The sequence below is a fragment of the Sabethes cyaneus genome, chromosome 2 (assembly GCF_943734655.1).
Source record: "Sabethes cyaneus chromosome 2, idSabCyanKW18_F2, whole genome shotgun sequence".
In the NCBI taxonomy this organism is placed as follows: Eukaryota; Metazoa; Arthropoda; class Insecta; order Diptera; family Culicidae; genus Sabethes; species Sabethes cyaneus.
Genome location: NC_071354.1, coordinates 172,190,178 through 172,207,331, shown reverse-complemented (window position 1 = coordinate 172,207,331; position 17,154 = coordinate 172,190,178). Strand labels below are relative to the sequence as shown.

Below are 17,154 nucleotides of genomic sequence, written 5' to 3'. Positions count from 1 at the left end.
GTTTCAAAGTAACGTTTTTATCATGCCTACGAAGATTAGAATGACAATGTTTGCACATGTTTGCCAGCAACACATCATAAAATGAGTTTTCGACTTCCCCTTGTGGAAAAAATCTAAACACGGCTGAACTAGTAAAATATTGCAGTATGCAACAGCGAAACCATCAATTGCATTGGTGCAAAAGACAAAGAACAATTGAAAATTTTTAAATATTGGTAAAATAACTCTATGAAACACAAAATCAAGAATCTGTATAAAGGGTTAAACATGGCCATAAAATTAGGTGTATCCCTTCCTGGTTTATTGTTCAGAAGTATCTCAAGGTAGCACACTAGGACTTTCACTGTTTTCGCTGTATGATCGGAAATGAATGTCTAACTTGGTATTGAAAGTCAAAATGTCAACTTTTAGTTCAATGAAACGATAGAAAAAATTAGAAGCGGAAGCAGCAAATCCGAGCTCTCCAGGAGAAGAGGGCCATTTTCACGTTACACGGATGTTCTATTGATTCAACGAATCTAGCAATGGCTGGTGAAGGTACTCTGACTGCCGACCGTGCGGGAATCGAAAGGTACAAGCAGCACTATAGTATACAATGAACACTTGAATGGTGTTCAGATAGAAGACCGTGACCGTGAAGGAAGTGACTTTATTGGTGCGGCAACCAACGGAGAAGTGCCACCTCCACCGATAAGCGAAGTTAAAGAAACCAGCCAGTGGTAGAAGGATAACAAAGCAGCAGGAAAAGATGATATTGGAGCGTAACTTATTAAAATGGGCCCGGACAAGGTGGCCAGTTGTTTACATTGATTGATTATTAAGATTAAGAATAAGGAACGACTACCGGAGGAGTGAAAAGACGAGGCTATTTGCCCTATCTGCAAGAAAGCCGATAAGCAGGATTGTGAGAACTACCGAGCGATCACTATCGTGAATGTCCCCTATGAAGTGCTTTCCCAAGTCATCTTCCATTGACTGTCGCCAAAAGCCAATAGACTCGTGGGAATATATCAGGCTGGCTTTTGGAGTGTCTACAGTGGACGGAATCTTTACAGTGCGGCAGATCCCCCAAAAGTGCTGCGAATTCCGAATTCCCTCGCATCACCAGTTCATTGAAATTATAGCCACTTATGATAGTGTAAACCGATAACAGCTGTGGAAAATCCTGGACAGAAACGGCTTTCCGGGGAAGTTTACTAGACTTATGTATCACAGTTACGATGACTGGCATCGAGTGCTGCGTGAGAATTTCCGGTGGAGTGGCGGATCTTTTCGAATTTCGCAGGGGACGTCGACAAGGAGATTGCGGGCGCGATTTAAAAAAAAATCCAGTCAATTTATTTGCTTTGCCGACGACGTGGATGCTGTCTGCAAAACATTTAAGGCGGTGTGGTGAGATTAAAGGGCGTGTTATCAGCGGAAGTTGTGCCTACTGTGGATTCCGCAAACACTTGCGGTCGTTGCACGTAGTACAAAACGGTAATTAGAACGGCTGTCCTCTATGAGCATGGAACGTGGATACTGCTAGAAGAGGACTTGCAAGCACCTGGAGTTTTCGAGTGGCGGTTAGCAAATCTCTTACCGGCTCCTCATTTACGTTTACAATAACCCCGATCTTTCAGTATCCTGTGCTTCAACTGAATTCAAAATTCCTGGCTGCACCAAAAATATTCTAAAATATAAAATATAAAATATCACGACTTATGCAGTTCACACTTTCAATTCTTTAACCATCGACTATTCACTGTTTAGAGTTCTGCCGGATTCGTAGTTTAACGTGACACTGGGACGCACTATAGTGGTATATGGACGCTTCGACGGGCAGGTGGCAGGGCAGCAGTCCAACCAGTGACTAGCAGCCATGATGCGATGATGCTCTATTCGACCAAAACACGTATTGTCCATCTGCATGATGTTTTTGTAGAAACGGGATCACAATTTTCTTCAAACATTCGTCTGGTGACATCTTAATTGATAGCCAAACCAGAGGGCTTGTTGTTCAGGGCATGAGTGAAAGAACGATGTCCTTCTGCGTCCATAATTTAAGCTGGTCTTCCACCTTAGGATATGGTAAACAGTTTAAGCCGCAACAACTTTTTAAATGTTGTACCGTATACTTTTACCGAGATTTCTGTGGCAGTTTGTAGAAGTGTACAACGCGCTCCCGGAATGGTTCTTGTTTTGACGCCATTTTAAGCAAAACTGGGCAAGCATAAACAAAACAAAAAATATTGACAAAAAGAGGAGAGAGAGAGAGAGCTACACATAAGTACTTTCATTTCTTTCTGAACTCGTTTGTTGTTGAGTACAGGGGCCTCGAAAAAATTCCAAAATTTTAGTTGTCACCCGTTATTAGGTTCATCTTTATATGAAACGTGTAGGGAGCAAACTGCGATTATTACCGCGAAAACATGGCGTCCTCTCAGAGACCTAGTTTTCGTTATAAACAGAATAAAGTGCTAAACGTTATGATGACAAAAGTAAGCAAGTATTTTCGAAATTAGCCTTATTCTCCTTAAAAAGCGACGCTATGACAAGTACGGAGACATTGCTCACCAAACCTAGGTTTGAAAAGACTGTTAAAACATGCGAAGAAAGGAACGGTGAGTTTTAAAAGTAGAATCAATATATATAGAATGCCAGTGTCGCTGTTTTTCTATAGGACTCATTGTGGTAAACATGATGCTAACAATCTGTATCAAGTCTGTGAATCGGGAACTTCATTGTCAAAGTTGCTCATTGTTATTTATCTGTTCTTTATCTGTGCGCTGGCTGGTGCTGTCATCAGTGCGTTCTCCGCTGTGTTTTTATGCCAATGAAATGGTTTTAAACGTTCTTTTTCTTTTCGTCCGGATGAATAGAATCCCTCAACTGCGCCCTTTTACACCGATTTTTTCAGAAATTTGAACCAAGCGAAGTTTCCAATCACATTACTTGGCAGCCATATATGAAATTTCAAACTGGTTGTCAAAGTTTGACAATGAGATTCCCCTTTTAATAAATCTCAGGCACACATACATTTGCATATATAATGTAAATACATTATCTGAACATGTGTGATGTTTACCACGCGCACTGCAGCGACACTGGCATTATATAATATATATATTGATTATACTGTTTTAAACCTTGTCTGTACTTCAACCGTCCCACAGTGGGCAAAATCGACCGAAAAAACGGAACTTTTTGTTGCCGCTGTTTTTAAGGGGTAAAAAGTGGCTTTTCTTATGTAAAAAATCACGAGAAATAGGTTGATGATGGTCTCAACGCGCGGAAATGACGGGAAGTAGCCCATTTTGTCCCATTCACCCCTATTTTCCAATAGTTTTGTAAGAATTATGTACAAATTCTCTCTAATTTGAGATTCTTTGGTAAGAAAAGAACAAGGAAAAAGGTATATAAACAATTTTATTTTAATACAAAATAATCTAGAAGTCTGTTTTGCTCGATTTTACTCAAGGTTTTTGTACTACAGGCAAAATGCCAGTTCGATACTTTTACCAGAGATTTTCAAGAAGGCATGCCTGTTGAGGAGGTTAAAAAAGTCAGAAGATCGATCAAGCATTTCACAAGAATGTCGTGTAAGGGAAAGTTTTGCCTTGTTTTACCCTAAAACTTGTACTGAAATCTAAGAAAGTATTGATAGAAAAACGAGAAAAAGTAAAAGTGCTCCGATTTCATTCAAATTTGATGTGTTTGCTTCTAGTCGAAAAATTTTGGACCCATATTTTTTTATTGGACGCTTAGTGTGCCTCTTTCTGAGTTAAGATGGTCACAAAAATCATCATGTTTGCCATTCTTTCTTTCTTCAAAGTTTCAATGTTTTTGCAATCCGGAATGTTTTGAGCTACAGTTGAATATATTTTCTGAAAAGGTACCGTGACCGCTCCTAATTTTTTTTTTTTACAGACGGGCCATAATATTTGACAGCGAAATAATTTAACGTGAAACTGAAAGTATTTTATATGGCAGAAAACATCGTCGTTAGCACCAACGCTAAGATTGTCCTTCTAGAAAATTAACAAGATTATGGTCGAAATTCTTTGCAATGATCAAATTACCCAGCATAATTAGAAAGAATAATTAGTTTTAGTCATGTTTTACACTAAAAGAGTGGTTGCATGCATTGCTTTCCTTAGAAAAATGCGATGCAGTAATGCGCAGATTTAGGCACAGATTTTTATTCATGTTCCAAATTCTGCGCAGTAATATATCCCAAATAAAACCCAGTAATAAACCCAAATGGATGAGGTATAGAGGCATGAAAATTCAAGTGGAATCTTTAACTTGCATTGCATTGGAATCCTGTGCTGTGCCTCGGGGTCCAAACCTACGAGCGCCAATTCATGAAACCATGTATTCTGATTGTTTTAAATGTCCAGCCTCATGGAGCTGTCAGGCAGTGGGGAAGTGGTTTCTATATGAAAACACAATTTTTAGTATTAGTCTAAAGGGTAATGTTCAGTATGCAGAAACCCTGAATCAATTCGTTCTTTATGTTATCGAGTACAAAATATTTAAAATGAGGCAATTAAAATGATAACAATATTCCTGTGCCACCTGGACAGCACCGGATGGCTGGATCATGGATTTAATTATAGTAATGGCCAATGCCGGATTTTTGGTATGCTTTCAGCGTATAAAGACATAAACAGCATGGCAGGAGTATTTATTGTTACTTTTTGGGTGCGCAGAATTAGGAGCAAACATGCGCAGAATTAGGAACATGGGCAGGAAAGTGCGCAGAATTAGGCACCATGGATAAAACGAAAAATATACTCATTGGTTGGTCGACTTTAAATTCCCATATTTTTTACCAGGTATCATAGACCGTAACACTACACGTTTCTGCTATCCACGTTGTTAATTTAAATATAGAATACTTAGAATAGCGGAAGAATCATAAAAATGTCTTAACTGCGCAGAATATGGGACGTTCACGGTAATTAAAATATCTTTTATTTGGAACCAAAATTATTGAAATCAGTTCAATGGTTGAAGAGTTATGAAGTTTTGAATTAAATAAAATCGATTTTTGTGACCACCCTAACTCAGAGAGCGGCACCCTAAGCGTCCAATAAAAAAATATGGGTCTAAAATTTTTCAACTAGGAACAAACACCAAATTTGAACGAAATCGGAGCACTTTCACAGTTGCTCCATTTCCTATCAATACATTTTTAGATTTCAGTAAAAGTTGTAGAGTAAAACAAGGTAAAACATTCCCTTACACGACATTTTAATGAAAAACTTGATTGTCGTTCGATTTTCTGACTTTTTCAACCTCGTCAACACGCCTGACTTCTTGAAAATCTCTGGTAAAAGTATCGAAAAACCCTGAGTAAAATGGGGCAAAACGGACTTCTATATTATGTTGTTTTAAAATTAAATTATTCATATACCTTTTTCCTTACATTTTTCTTCTTTCCTTACCATAGAATCTCAAATTAGAGAGAGTTTGTACATGTTTTTTCAAAGAAAATAGGGATTATCGGGGCGAAACAGGCTACTTCCCGTCAATTCCGCGCGTTGAGACCATCACCAGAAAAGTCACTTTTTACCTCTTAAAAACAGCGGCAACAAAAAGTTCCGTTTTTTTCGGTCAATTCTGCCCACTGTGCGTCCCTTCTTTCAAACAGGCTTGATTTTGCTTATCTTAAGCATACAGAAACAGACCAGTCTGCTTCTCACAACGATCAAGAGCTTTCGTTTTCTGTTCAACCGTTTGCTCTCCCTCCGAATGAGGCCTGACACGCGCAAAAGGAGCACGACCTCAAGCAGAGCTAATCTTTTCTTCGCGCACTGGAGACAAAAGACTATTTCTCGACCAACATGTCAAAAGGTCCAAATGAGAGATTTTCTTTACGTCTCCTCTCTTATGCTTATTACGGCGGCATAAATGCATTTCAACCCAATTTTTCTTAACGCCAGCAACCGTTTCATGTAAAATAGACGCAAGTGCAGGTGCATTTATGCCACCGTGATTAGCGTAAGAGAGGAAACGCAAAAAGAATCTGTTCACATTGGACGTTTTGAAATGTTGCTCGTTATTTGTGCCGTATGCCAAAGAGTATATCGGACAGGCAATTATGTGGACTGAAACGATTTGCTCGGTGACCTTGCGAGCATGCATTCGGTAGTGCTTCGGCAGAAAAAGAAAATTGAAACAAAACTGATGCTCATTCGGGGACAGAGCAAAGTAGTAAAGTACTGCAAAAGCAAAAAATCTCATCGCTTGTCGAAGAAGGTAACATTCGACAGACAGACAGACAGTCAGACAGACACACACACAGAGAGAGAGAGAGAGAGAGAGAGAGAGAGAGAGAGAGAGAGAGAGAGAGAGCAAATCGACTAAAGACATCATACGCGGAATCCCAACCTCTCTGTCCGAGATATCGCAAATAGGTTGAAAGCCTCGTCTACAACCATACTTTAAGCTAAAAGAAACGAATTGTCGACTTACAAAAAGATAGTGACGATAAACAATACTGCCAAAACACGATCCTGGAAGCTGTACACGACGGTGCTGACGAAGTTAGAGGAGTTGCAGGGGTTTTATATGGTAACATGAAGCGAAGAAGTGACGGAGATTTTCAACGATACAAAACTAACGAAGTTCACTAAAACGTCTGCCGACTTTTCCAAGGGCACCACAATTGTTCTGTGCTGTTTTGGCCGTATTTGGCACTCCGCTAATTATAAATAAAAAGCATGGACCATCCAATGTCAAAGTAATGGTCTCTTGGGGTCAATCCCGGTGTAGTGGTTAGCATTCACGCCGAGGACCCGGGTTCAATTCCCAACCCCGCAGAAGTCACGAATTAAAAAAAGTAATGGTCTCTCATGCGTGCTGTTCAACACAGCGGTATGAGACGTCATAGTCATGCTTAATATGGGCTTCATAAGCAATTGCGGTTGAACAGACTAGGCCCCCGTAGCACGGTTTGAAAAGCAATCGTAAGTTACTGTGCTGCGTGAATGCGTATTGTTTCTGCCTTCAATTTACGCTTCCAACATGATCATTTGACTGTTTTTAATGCAGTCAATCTGTCGCTTGCGAAGACTGCGGTCTACAATTCGTGTGGCCTCTCAAGAGAAACCGACAGTCATTCTCCTGCTTTGCGTTCCGTTTATATTGAAGAGTGTAAACTGCCAACTGACTGGAAGTATGACTGGAAGGTGACGTATTTTTTCGTTTCTCTTTTTGTCTCCAAACCGGCTACTCACAGTAAAAGTTTGTCGCCCGCCGTCGACCCGATGCAAGCAAAATGGTCGTTTGTGTCGGACGGCGTCCATTCGACCTCTTCCATGCACTTGTAGTGGTTTGTGTTTTTGTAGTATTGAATCTTACGATAGCGCGGTTGCCCTTCGTCAGTGCGGTGACTGCCAGACAGTTGACTGTGCTGCACTCATTCGCTGCTCCAAACGGTAAAGGAAACTTGATCGAAACGAAAATGTGAAGAAATATCAGAACGCATTCGTTCTGCGGTACAATCGGAGGTATGACTACGCCAACTGCTGGTTGTATTATACATGGTATTCGTATTCCACCACTAAATGGACGCAATGAATATGAATGCGTAAATGAATAATGAATATGAATGCGTGTGACTGCGATAGTAAAAAGGATCGGTTCAAGCCCTGCCCGGCACACAGAGGCTAATGCCAAATTTGGCAGTCTCTATAAGAAAGCCCCCGTACAAAGTGTACTCTGTAACAGACGCTCATTAAATCGGTTGTTCTCTACGGGTATGTAACGTGAATAAAGCACGAAGAGGACCTGCAAGTATTCGAAGTTTTCGAGAAACGAGTGATAAGACGATCTTCGGAGGCGTACGGGCGAACGGAGCAAGTTTGAACGTTGAACCAAGAATTCGCACAGCTCTATAAGAAACCCAATAACAATTAGCCTGCAAAGATGGTGTTTGTTTCAAATCCGGAAAGAATAAGACGACCAGGGGAGCAGCGAGCAAAATGGTTAGACCAAGTGGAGCGAGATCTGGTGGCGAGTACACGGTGTCTAAGGAATTGGAAAGTGGCAGCCCAGAACCGGATGAATTGGAGTAACTTTGTTCATTAGGCTATGTCTTAGGACGGGATGCCGATTAAATAATAATAAATAATGGAACCGAACGATTGGGATTTTGGCCGTTCAGTCATTAAATTATAGTAGACGTGCTTAAATTATAGTTGGACATGCTGATCATTCGAAATACGGATCAGACATTTAGTACGGAATGGTACAAAAAACCTATAGCTTCAGGACGGTTCATAAATTACCACTCAATGCACCCAATGTACCAAAAAATGAACACAACGTGCAATTTAATATCCAGAGTTAATAGACTAACAACAACAATGACTCAAATAGACAAAAACAAGATAATAACCGAGGAGCTAAGGAAAAACGACTACCCAAAACGACTCATAAATAGATTAATCAATAGAAAACAAGAAGATAGAATCACAGACAAAAAACCAAAAACAACAATGAAATATACAAATCCATTCCATATATAGACAAATTAACACCAAAAATAACAAAGCTAATTGAGAAATCAAAGGATTACAACAATATTAAAATAGCACACTACAATAACTATAACGTCGACTGGATATACCGTACAATAAAAGGAAAACAAGACACCCTACAGACACACAATTGCCCTTATTCTGCGAGTCACATGACTCAATACGACAATCGTGTCACCTAGGTAAGAAACCCTTGTCACCTAAGTGACAAGGCGAGTCATCTAGGTGACAATTGCCACCTGATTCGCGGTGACTGCAACATAGTCACGTCACTCGCCTCGCAGAATAAGGGTAAATGTAATATATGAAATAAAATGCAAGGAATGTAAAGCTATGTACGTTGGACTAACAGCCAACAAACTAAAAACAAGATTATCTGGGCACAAATCGGATACAAACAAACTGGAAAAAATCGTACAAATACAGGACCAAACTACAAGACAAATACAACTTGAACAGCTGAAGGAAAAAACAGTTATGATCACCCACTGCATCAACACAAACCACCGATTCGACTTGGAACAAGCATCAATTCTGGATCACAGCAACAAACCAACACGACTACCGATACTGGAAGTATGTCATATAATGACTACGAACAACATCAACAAACGCACCGACACAGATGGAATCAACATATGTTATACGGGAATACTAAACACACTAAAACAAAATAGTAGAAAACAACCACACAGGCAAACACTAACACAGAAACGCAGGACCAGGCACAAACACAAACAAACATCACGAATACAAACCAATAAAAAGTAGCACAATTGAAATCAAGCCAATAGTAAAAGTATCGTACCCAATATAGGAAGAACAGTTCACGACAGGTTAAAATAGTAATTAATATAACGCAAACAAATGACAGTTACCAGTAAGTCTAAACAATATTGTATATACATTTAGAAATCGTCACTAAATTCTGATTAACTCAAACATTATGTAGTAAAACAAATTGTACCAAAATCCAAAACCCGACAACACTGTAGGCTAAAAGAATTTAGACAAAGACGATCAACACTTTGTAAGTACCAAACTAATTATAAATCAGACAACAACTGCTAATAAAAGTACCCGTTCGTAGAATCCCTGATGAAGATCCAAAGCCGGATCGAAACGTTGGCGTAAAAGACAAATAGAACGTCTACTATAATTTAATGACTGAACGGCCAAAATCCCAATCATTCGATACTTATATATAAGTCGAAAAATACTAGTGAATAAATAATGGAACTTTAAAAAAAAACTGAATTGAATATTCACAGAACATTCAATCAATTTAAACGCATTCTTGTTTGACGAAATGTTGATTGTGACACTCTTCATTCAACAGCAGTTGTTTTCAAACATTATTCCGTAAAACCGGAAAAAAAATTCTGGATGACCCTTGTTTACAACCTAACGTATCAGCTATATCATTTACCTTGACTTTGCAATAACCCGAGAGGCTAATGATTCTTTTTTCCATTAGCCTCAGTGAAAGAATGCACTTTCGTTCTAGCTCTAGCAGTAAAAGCTGAATGTTTTATACTGATTGGCTATTAGAAACTATATATCTACAGTTTTTAATTAGACACAACTGTCAGACATTGAAGTATTCATTCCTGGGCAATTGATTGCAGTTCCAGTAGAATTGTTTATTTTTTAAGCGTCTGTATAGAAGATAACGGAACTCTGCTGGATCGTTGAATTTCCTTGTTCGCAAGTTTTTTGTTATGTTTTAATTATTGTGAAAGGTATTTCGAAGTTCGTTTTCATCCAATCTTCATCACCTTATGTATTGTTGTGGTTTGATAATTTCCCCTTTTAGGTCTTAAACTAAACCAGTTATTTCTTTTGAACGTGCAAGTTTAAATACTCATTTTTCCACCTCTAATCGTTCTATCTGATGAAAAGGCAAACCAACGTAAAATTGCATATAAGGCAATCGATTGCCAACTACTCTCTGCTATTCCGATAATTGGGTTACATACTAGCCGCTTTGTAATTGTGATTGAAATTGTAATCTTGGTCTAATTATAGCCATCTATAATCAACGAAATATTTCGTCTAAATCCACTTCTTTCCACCCATAGTACTCAGATAGATTTTCTATTACGGTTGTTGCATTAGATTCTCCATCTTGCTGGCATCCGTTTTGTTATTTTCCTGGTCTGGATCATATGCTCCACTACTGCAACTATCAATAGATTATTCACAGCACTAGTTGGATCCAATTTTATGCAATTATCCATCGAACCCATGGCCTTGGTTTGGCTTCTATAGCATTGACTAAAGCAACATCTTAGCGGAGGCTTGCACTCTATCCAGAAATGCTGTGTGTGCAATTTCTTTTGCCTGATTTTTTCCCCGTAACGTTTAAACGGCATGCAAATCAATGCCCACTTAGATTGAGGGTCATAATGTATGTCGTTTCCACGTGATGGCCTATAATTTTTCACTTAGCTTTTGGCATAATCGAAGTAATGGTAATTGACCAGATTGTAATATAAAGACTAGGTACTGCGGATTTTCTGCAGTTTTCCAGTTAATTGTCAGACTGATCCTAAATATTTCCATTATTAGACCCTTTTTGATATAATTCCATCCAGCTTCAAAGACATAAAAAGTTGTGTCGACCGGTGATGATTGGCCCGTAAACGCCAGTAATAAAGTCGTGATCACCTACCTGCAGCCAATTTTGCAGCATCAGCAGCCCCATTATGAGCCACTAAAAGCCAAAACAGAATTGATAATAATTTATGCCATATTTGAATTGGATATTGAGTTTAACGCATTTTTGATGACACCTCTTAATGAAAATATGATGCTTTGCATGCCGCTGTGCCCGGTACCTAATGACACTTTAACTGCCATCGAGCGAACAACGGGAGGCTTTTGGGGTCCGACACCGGGCGAGCCGCCGTCAATGAATGGGCACTGTCACGATTCGTAAAACGCAAACACGCTAACGGCATAAACAAATCGGCCACTAATTTGTTGATCGCACGTGTGTTAACCGACGCAAACAAACGCACGGCCCCCAGCTGGTAACACGACAACGGTGACAGGGGAACAAAACATATCAAACGATTTGTCGTCGTGGAAGGGCGCGACGCGACGCAACGACGGTGCATCCCGCGATTGCACTCTGTCTGAAATCTGAATCACGTGCCATCACATCAGCTCGACACGACCGCAAGACAAGACTCCGATGATCGGATATGTCGCCGGCCGGAGGAATTTTCGGCCGATGCATACGATAAAAGCGGATTACGATGGCTATTGGAATGTCCATCGTTTTTATCGACTCTTCCTCTGGGCTCTCGCTGTCGAATTCTTTCAATAAGGTAAATAGAAGATGCAGAATCAATGGAGCAATAAAATAGAAAGAAATATACGGTATTTAGGATTATCCGCATGTTTATGCGTATTTTTCTCCTGCATTGACAAAACAGGCAATCAATGTAATAGGAACGGAATAGTTAATTACACTGCAGTTTTGGCAAAAAGCGTCGTTTTAGAAAGCATTGAACTGACAAGAAAGTAGGTTCGAAAAACGTAATTAAAGTCTCTATTAACTTACCAAGTAAAATCTCGAAAAGTGCTGAACGAGCCGGCGGGCGAGGGTGGAGCACAATCATCGTCGATCAGTACCGGACTGGCCGCAGTCGATCCGTGCTGATGATGCTGCTGCTGCTGTTGATGGCTGGAGAGCAGTTCCTGCTGTTTTTTGGTGTAGGTCTTTTGCACATCGTTCAAGTTGTTACTGCTGCGGGCTCTGGGACTGCTGGCACTGCTGCTGTCGGAATCGTGATGGCTGTGATTTTTCGACACCTGCAGCACACTCTTGGACCGGCCAATGATGTTTGGCTGTAGCGCATCCAGTCCGCGGTAGCACCGATCCAGGTAGCGGACCACTTCCTCCATTACGGCACGGTACATCTGTCGGCTGGAATCAACCTGCGATCGGAGAAAGATGAAAGTTCACAGCATAAATATATGTATGTATGTCGTGAAGAGCGGACGGTTTCGCATCGAGGACGGACGCCGGAGGCAGTCGCGTCACAGCAATATGTAGGTAACCGATTTTCATAAAACAAACAAACATGTTTTGGCGCATCAACGCGCGGTGCTGGTGATGTTTTTTCGAACGGGGAGATGAAAGCGGCAAGGTTTACATTTTCACTTTATGAGATGTAGAACGCTTGGTGTGCCGTCCTCGTCGGGCTGCGCTCTGATCGCGTGGGTGCAAACGATTTATGTGCACGATCATGCCAATGATTGCTTCGGAAGTGAGAGAATACATCGGGTAAACAAAGTATGATGAGCACCCAGGTTTTGGATATGAAAGTTGTTGAAGACGACCAATAGACGAAAAACAAATATTTTAAATGGGTTGAAATGAGATGCGACAAGCAAGATCCAATACTCATTATTACTTTTATCAATTAGTAAATTTTACCATCGACAATTTTTCTTCGATTATTTAGAATATTTTGTTTACAAATAAAAACCTCATTTATTTATTCAGAAATAAAAAGTATGAAGGTCTGTGCCTAGAAATTTTTTTCTCAAGCTGTCAAAATAAAACAAAGATACATGAAGAAGTTATGATTTATCGAAATTGAGGATCATTATCCATTGTTGAAAAAAATTAGTGTACGTTTGAAAACGGTCCGTAATCAGCTGTTCGGCGAAGCTTCCGTTAGATGTCCAAATAGGAGCGTTGTTGTACGGCCGTCATGTCAACTTTGCGAATGCATCTCTTGATTCTACCAATCAACTGTTTGCAATTCGTGGCTCTCCAGTTATCTTTGTACACCAAGGAACTCAAAATCCCGAAGAAATCTTCGATTGGGCGCTCTGAGACAGATTTTTCGGGTCGTGATTTTTGGGTAAAAATTGGATCGCATGAGAATCCAGGAACGATTGTGTTTTTTTTGCGTAATGTGATGATGCTCTATCCGGCCAAAACACGTATTGTCCATCTGCATGATGTTTTTATCGAAACGGGATCAAAACTTTCTTCAAACATTCGTCTGAAACATTCGAAGAAACGAGAAAGAGAACGATGTCCTCCTGCGTCCTGCGTTGGTGTAAAACAAGCTAATCCATAATTGTGCAGAATGTAAAAGCATCAAACATAGCTACGTCCAATAAAATCAAGCGATTATCCGCGATCTCATTCCACATGTAAGAAATCACGGTTTTCTCTTAAGCTTTTACCACTAGTCGGTATGCAAATTTCTTAATAAATACAGTCTATCTAATTGATATACTGTCATACTCGAATATTCATCACAAAAACGGCATTAACTAGGCATGTTTTTCACATATATTGCAAAAAACTTCAAAATACAAAACAGGGGTAGAATGCATCACAGCGGGATCGAACAGTTAAAAATATTTTTAATTTGCAGTACATCTTTTGTTTCGGATTATTTATTAAAAATGTAGCAATATTACGTAGTGTATAGGACTTAGAATTTGCCTTAAACCTAATTGTACATTGTTTAACTTACAATATTTCATCACACATCAGTTGGAGAAAAGTAGATGATTAAATTTTATTGCCAATTATGTTGAGATATGAACCCATTGTATCCCAGCAAACAAGCGTTTGTAACAAACGCTATAACGAACGCTTCCGCCATTTCGGCAGCCTAGTTTTAGGAGTTTATACAACACGTTATTGAATGTAAATTTTTTGGCTGCGTTTAACGCCTAGCTGGGCAAACTTGGTGCGTTTTGTCCACGGGCTTTGGCGTTCTACCTCACATAATGATTTTGGCTCTTGCTAAAAATCGTCAAAAATAACAAAAAAATACTGGTTTTTGTTAGGAAATTTCACCAGGAGTAAGTGTAAAAAAGATCCCAAAGTCTTCTAGAAGTTGAAAAACGTGGAACAAACACGCCGTTGCTCTGCAAAATGATGTTTTGCTTAAGCGGTGCATTCTGCACCACTTTACCCTATACGGTACAACATTTAAAAAGCGAATATGTTGCGGCTTCCACTGTTTGCCATATCGCAAGATGCCCAACAACTATTTGCAAGCAAGGTAGTGGAAGACCAGCCAAAATTATGGACGCAGAAGGACATCGTTATCTTTCTCGTTTCTTCAACAACAAGCCCTCTGGATTGCCAGTGCTTTATGGATTTCGAGAACGAAGGATTGCAGTGGGTGGCGATCTGCAAGAAATGTTCCACCAGGTGAAGATACGATCAGCAGATCGTAACGCTCAGCGTTTCCTCATGTGGGATAATCCAAACCAGAAACCTCGGGTCTTTATCATGGACGTAGCAACGTTCGGGTCAACGTCTTCACCGTGCTCAGCGCAATACATAAAGAACCTGAACGCTCAGAATTTCATCGATCGCTACCCAAGAGCAGTTGAAGCAATCCAGCGACCACACTACGTCGATGACTATCCGGACAGCTTTGACAGGTGAGGAAGAGGCGTGTCGAGTGGCAGAAAAAGTGAAGATAGTGCATAAGAAAGGCGGTTTCACCATGCGTAATTGGTTGTCCAATTCTAACGAAGCTCTTCGACGGGTCGGGGCAACGAACGGTTGCCGTGAGAAAGCTGTTGAAGCAGACAAGAGCGGACGAGCAGAAAGAGTCCTCGGAATGTTATGGGCATCCGAATTAGACGTTTTTGTCTACGCGAATGGACTTGATTTCACAGGAATCGACCAAGAGGGGCATTCTACGACGCGTAATGAGTCAGTACGACCCACTTGGCTTACTCTCGCATTTCTTCATCCACGATCGGGTGATAATATAAGATATCTGGCAGACGAAAGCAGGTTGGGACGACATCGTCGGTGGGGAGATTCTTGAACGCTGGTAAAGATGGACATGCTTGTTCGATATGCTACATGACGTGAGCATTTCCAGCGCTTATTTCCCAAACGTATCATCCGAGGAAATTGAGGACTTGCAACTGCATATCTTCGTTGACGCCAGCGAAACGGTTTACGCCTGCGTAGGCTACTTTCGCGCCAAGATTCGTGGCGAGTTCCGCACTGCACTGGTGGAAGCGAAGTCGAAGGTTTCACCGTTAAAATCACTCTCTATTCCTCGGCTAGAGCTCCAGGCTGCCGTCATCGGTTGCAGACTTATGAAAACGTTGATGTTGAGTCACAGTTTGCCGATCAGACGGAGAGTTTTCTGGACCGACTCGAAAACAGTTCTTGCATGGATCATGTCCGATCATCGACGCTACCGACAGTTCGTTGCTTGCAGAATTGGGGAGATCCTGTTCAAATCCAACGCTGAGGAGTGGAGATGGGTACCCACTAGGGAAAATGTGGCAGACGAGGCCACGAAATGGGGCAAGGGACCAAACCTGCTCCCAGATAGCCGCTGGTTTACCGGTCCTAAGTTTTTGCGAGAGCCCGGAGCGTCGTGGCCACGACAATACGCAGTCGAGGAAACTCCAGAAGAACTGAAACCATGTATGCTGCTGCACATCGTATCGCAGGACGAGTTGATCGAGTGGAGTCGTTTCTCTAAATTTGAGAGAGTTTGGCGTGCACTAGCATATGTGCATCGAATAATAGGAAACATGCGACGAAAGCGACAGAGAGAGCAACTGCAACGCGGCCATTTAACGCAGGACGAGCTGAATAAAGCCCAGGACACAGTTTGGAGTCTCGTGCAAAAAATATGCCTTTCCGGAAGAAGTTAAACTGTTGAAAGCAGTCCCTGGGCAAGGTTTGCCTGCAAAGATCGGAAAATCGAGTCGAATCTACAAGTTATCCCCCTTTATGAATGATCGAGGAGTGATTCGGATGGATTCTCGACTATGTGCTGCTAGTTTCATGCCCTTTGAAACTAAGTTCCCAATTATTCTACCTAAAACACATCCTCTAACGATTCTACTGCTAGAATGGTATCACAGAGCGTATCTTCACGAAAATACAGAGACAGTGATCAACGAGATAAGGCAGCGGTTCCATGTACCGTCTCTGCGCACCCAGCTTCGTAAGGTGATGAGATTGTGTATGTATTGCAAGATGAAGAAGGCGAAACCATGTATTCCGCGGATGGCACCACTTCCGGAAGCGAGATTAAGCCCGTTCGTCAGACCGTTTTCGTTTGTTGGACTTGATTACTTCGGTCTTATGCAGGCGTTCACTCGTGAAGCGATGGATCGCATTGTTCACGTGTCTCACCATACGAGCAGTGCACCTAGAAATAGTGTACTCACTGTCCACGGACTCCTGCAAGAAGGCTATTCGACGCTTCCTGGTAAGAAGGAGATCCCCACTAGAAATCTGGAGCGATAACGGCACGAATTTCGGCGGCGCCAGCCGATAACTTGAGGAACAGGTGAAACATATCAACGAACAGATGTCGGAAGTTTTCACTAACGCTAACACGAAATGGATTTTCAATCCGCCCTCAGCGCCACATATGGACGGGTCATGGGAGCGGTTAGTCCATTCAATAAAAACTGCTTTCACCAGCCTATCGATCACCAGAAACCCCGTCGAGGAAACCCTCATGACGCTCTTGATTGAGGCGGAAGCAGTAGTCAACTCGCGACCACTCACATTGGTTCCATTGGATAATGAGGCGCAAGAATCGCTGACTCCTAACCACTTTCTCCAACTAAGCTCACAGGGAGT

General features: G+C 41.1%; 1 protein-coding gene across 1 annotated transcript in view; it reads right to left on the bottom strand.

The window, feature by feature from the left end:
- Positions 1 to 17,154, bottom strand: part of LOC128736356 (uncharacterized) — a 116,809-nt gene that overhangs the window by 2,178 nt on the left and 97,477 nt on the right. The window contains exon 3 of the mRNA XM_053830831.1: positions 12,103 to 12,479. Coding sequence (XP_053686806.1) covers positions 12,103 to 12,479 — 377 coding nt within the window. The remainder of the gene's footprint in view (positions 1 to 12,102; positions 12,480 to 17,154) is intronic.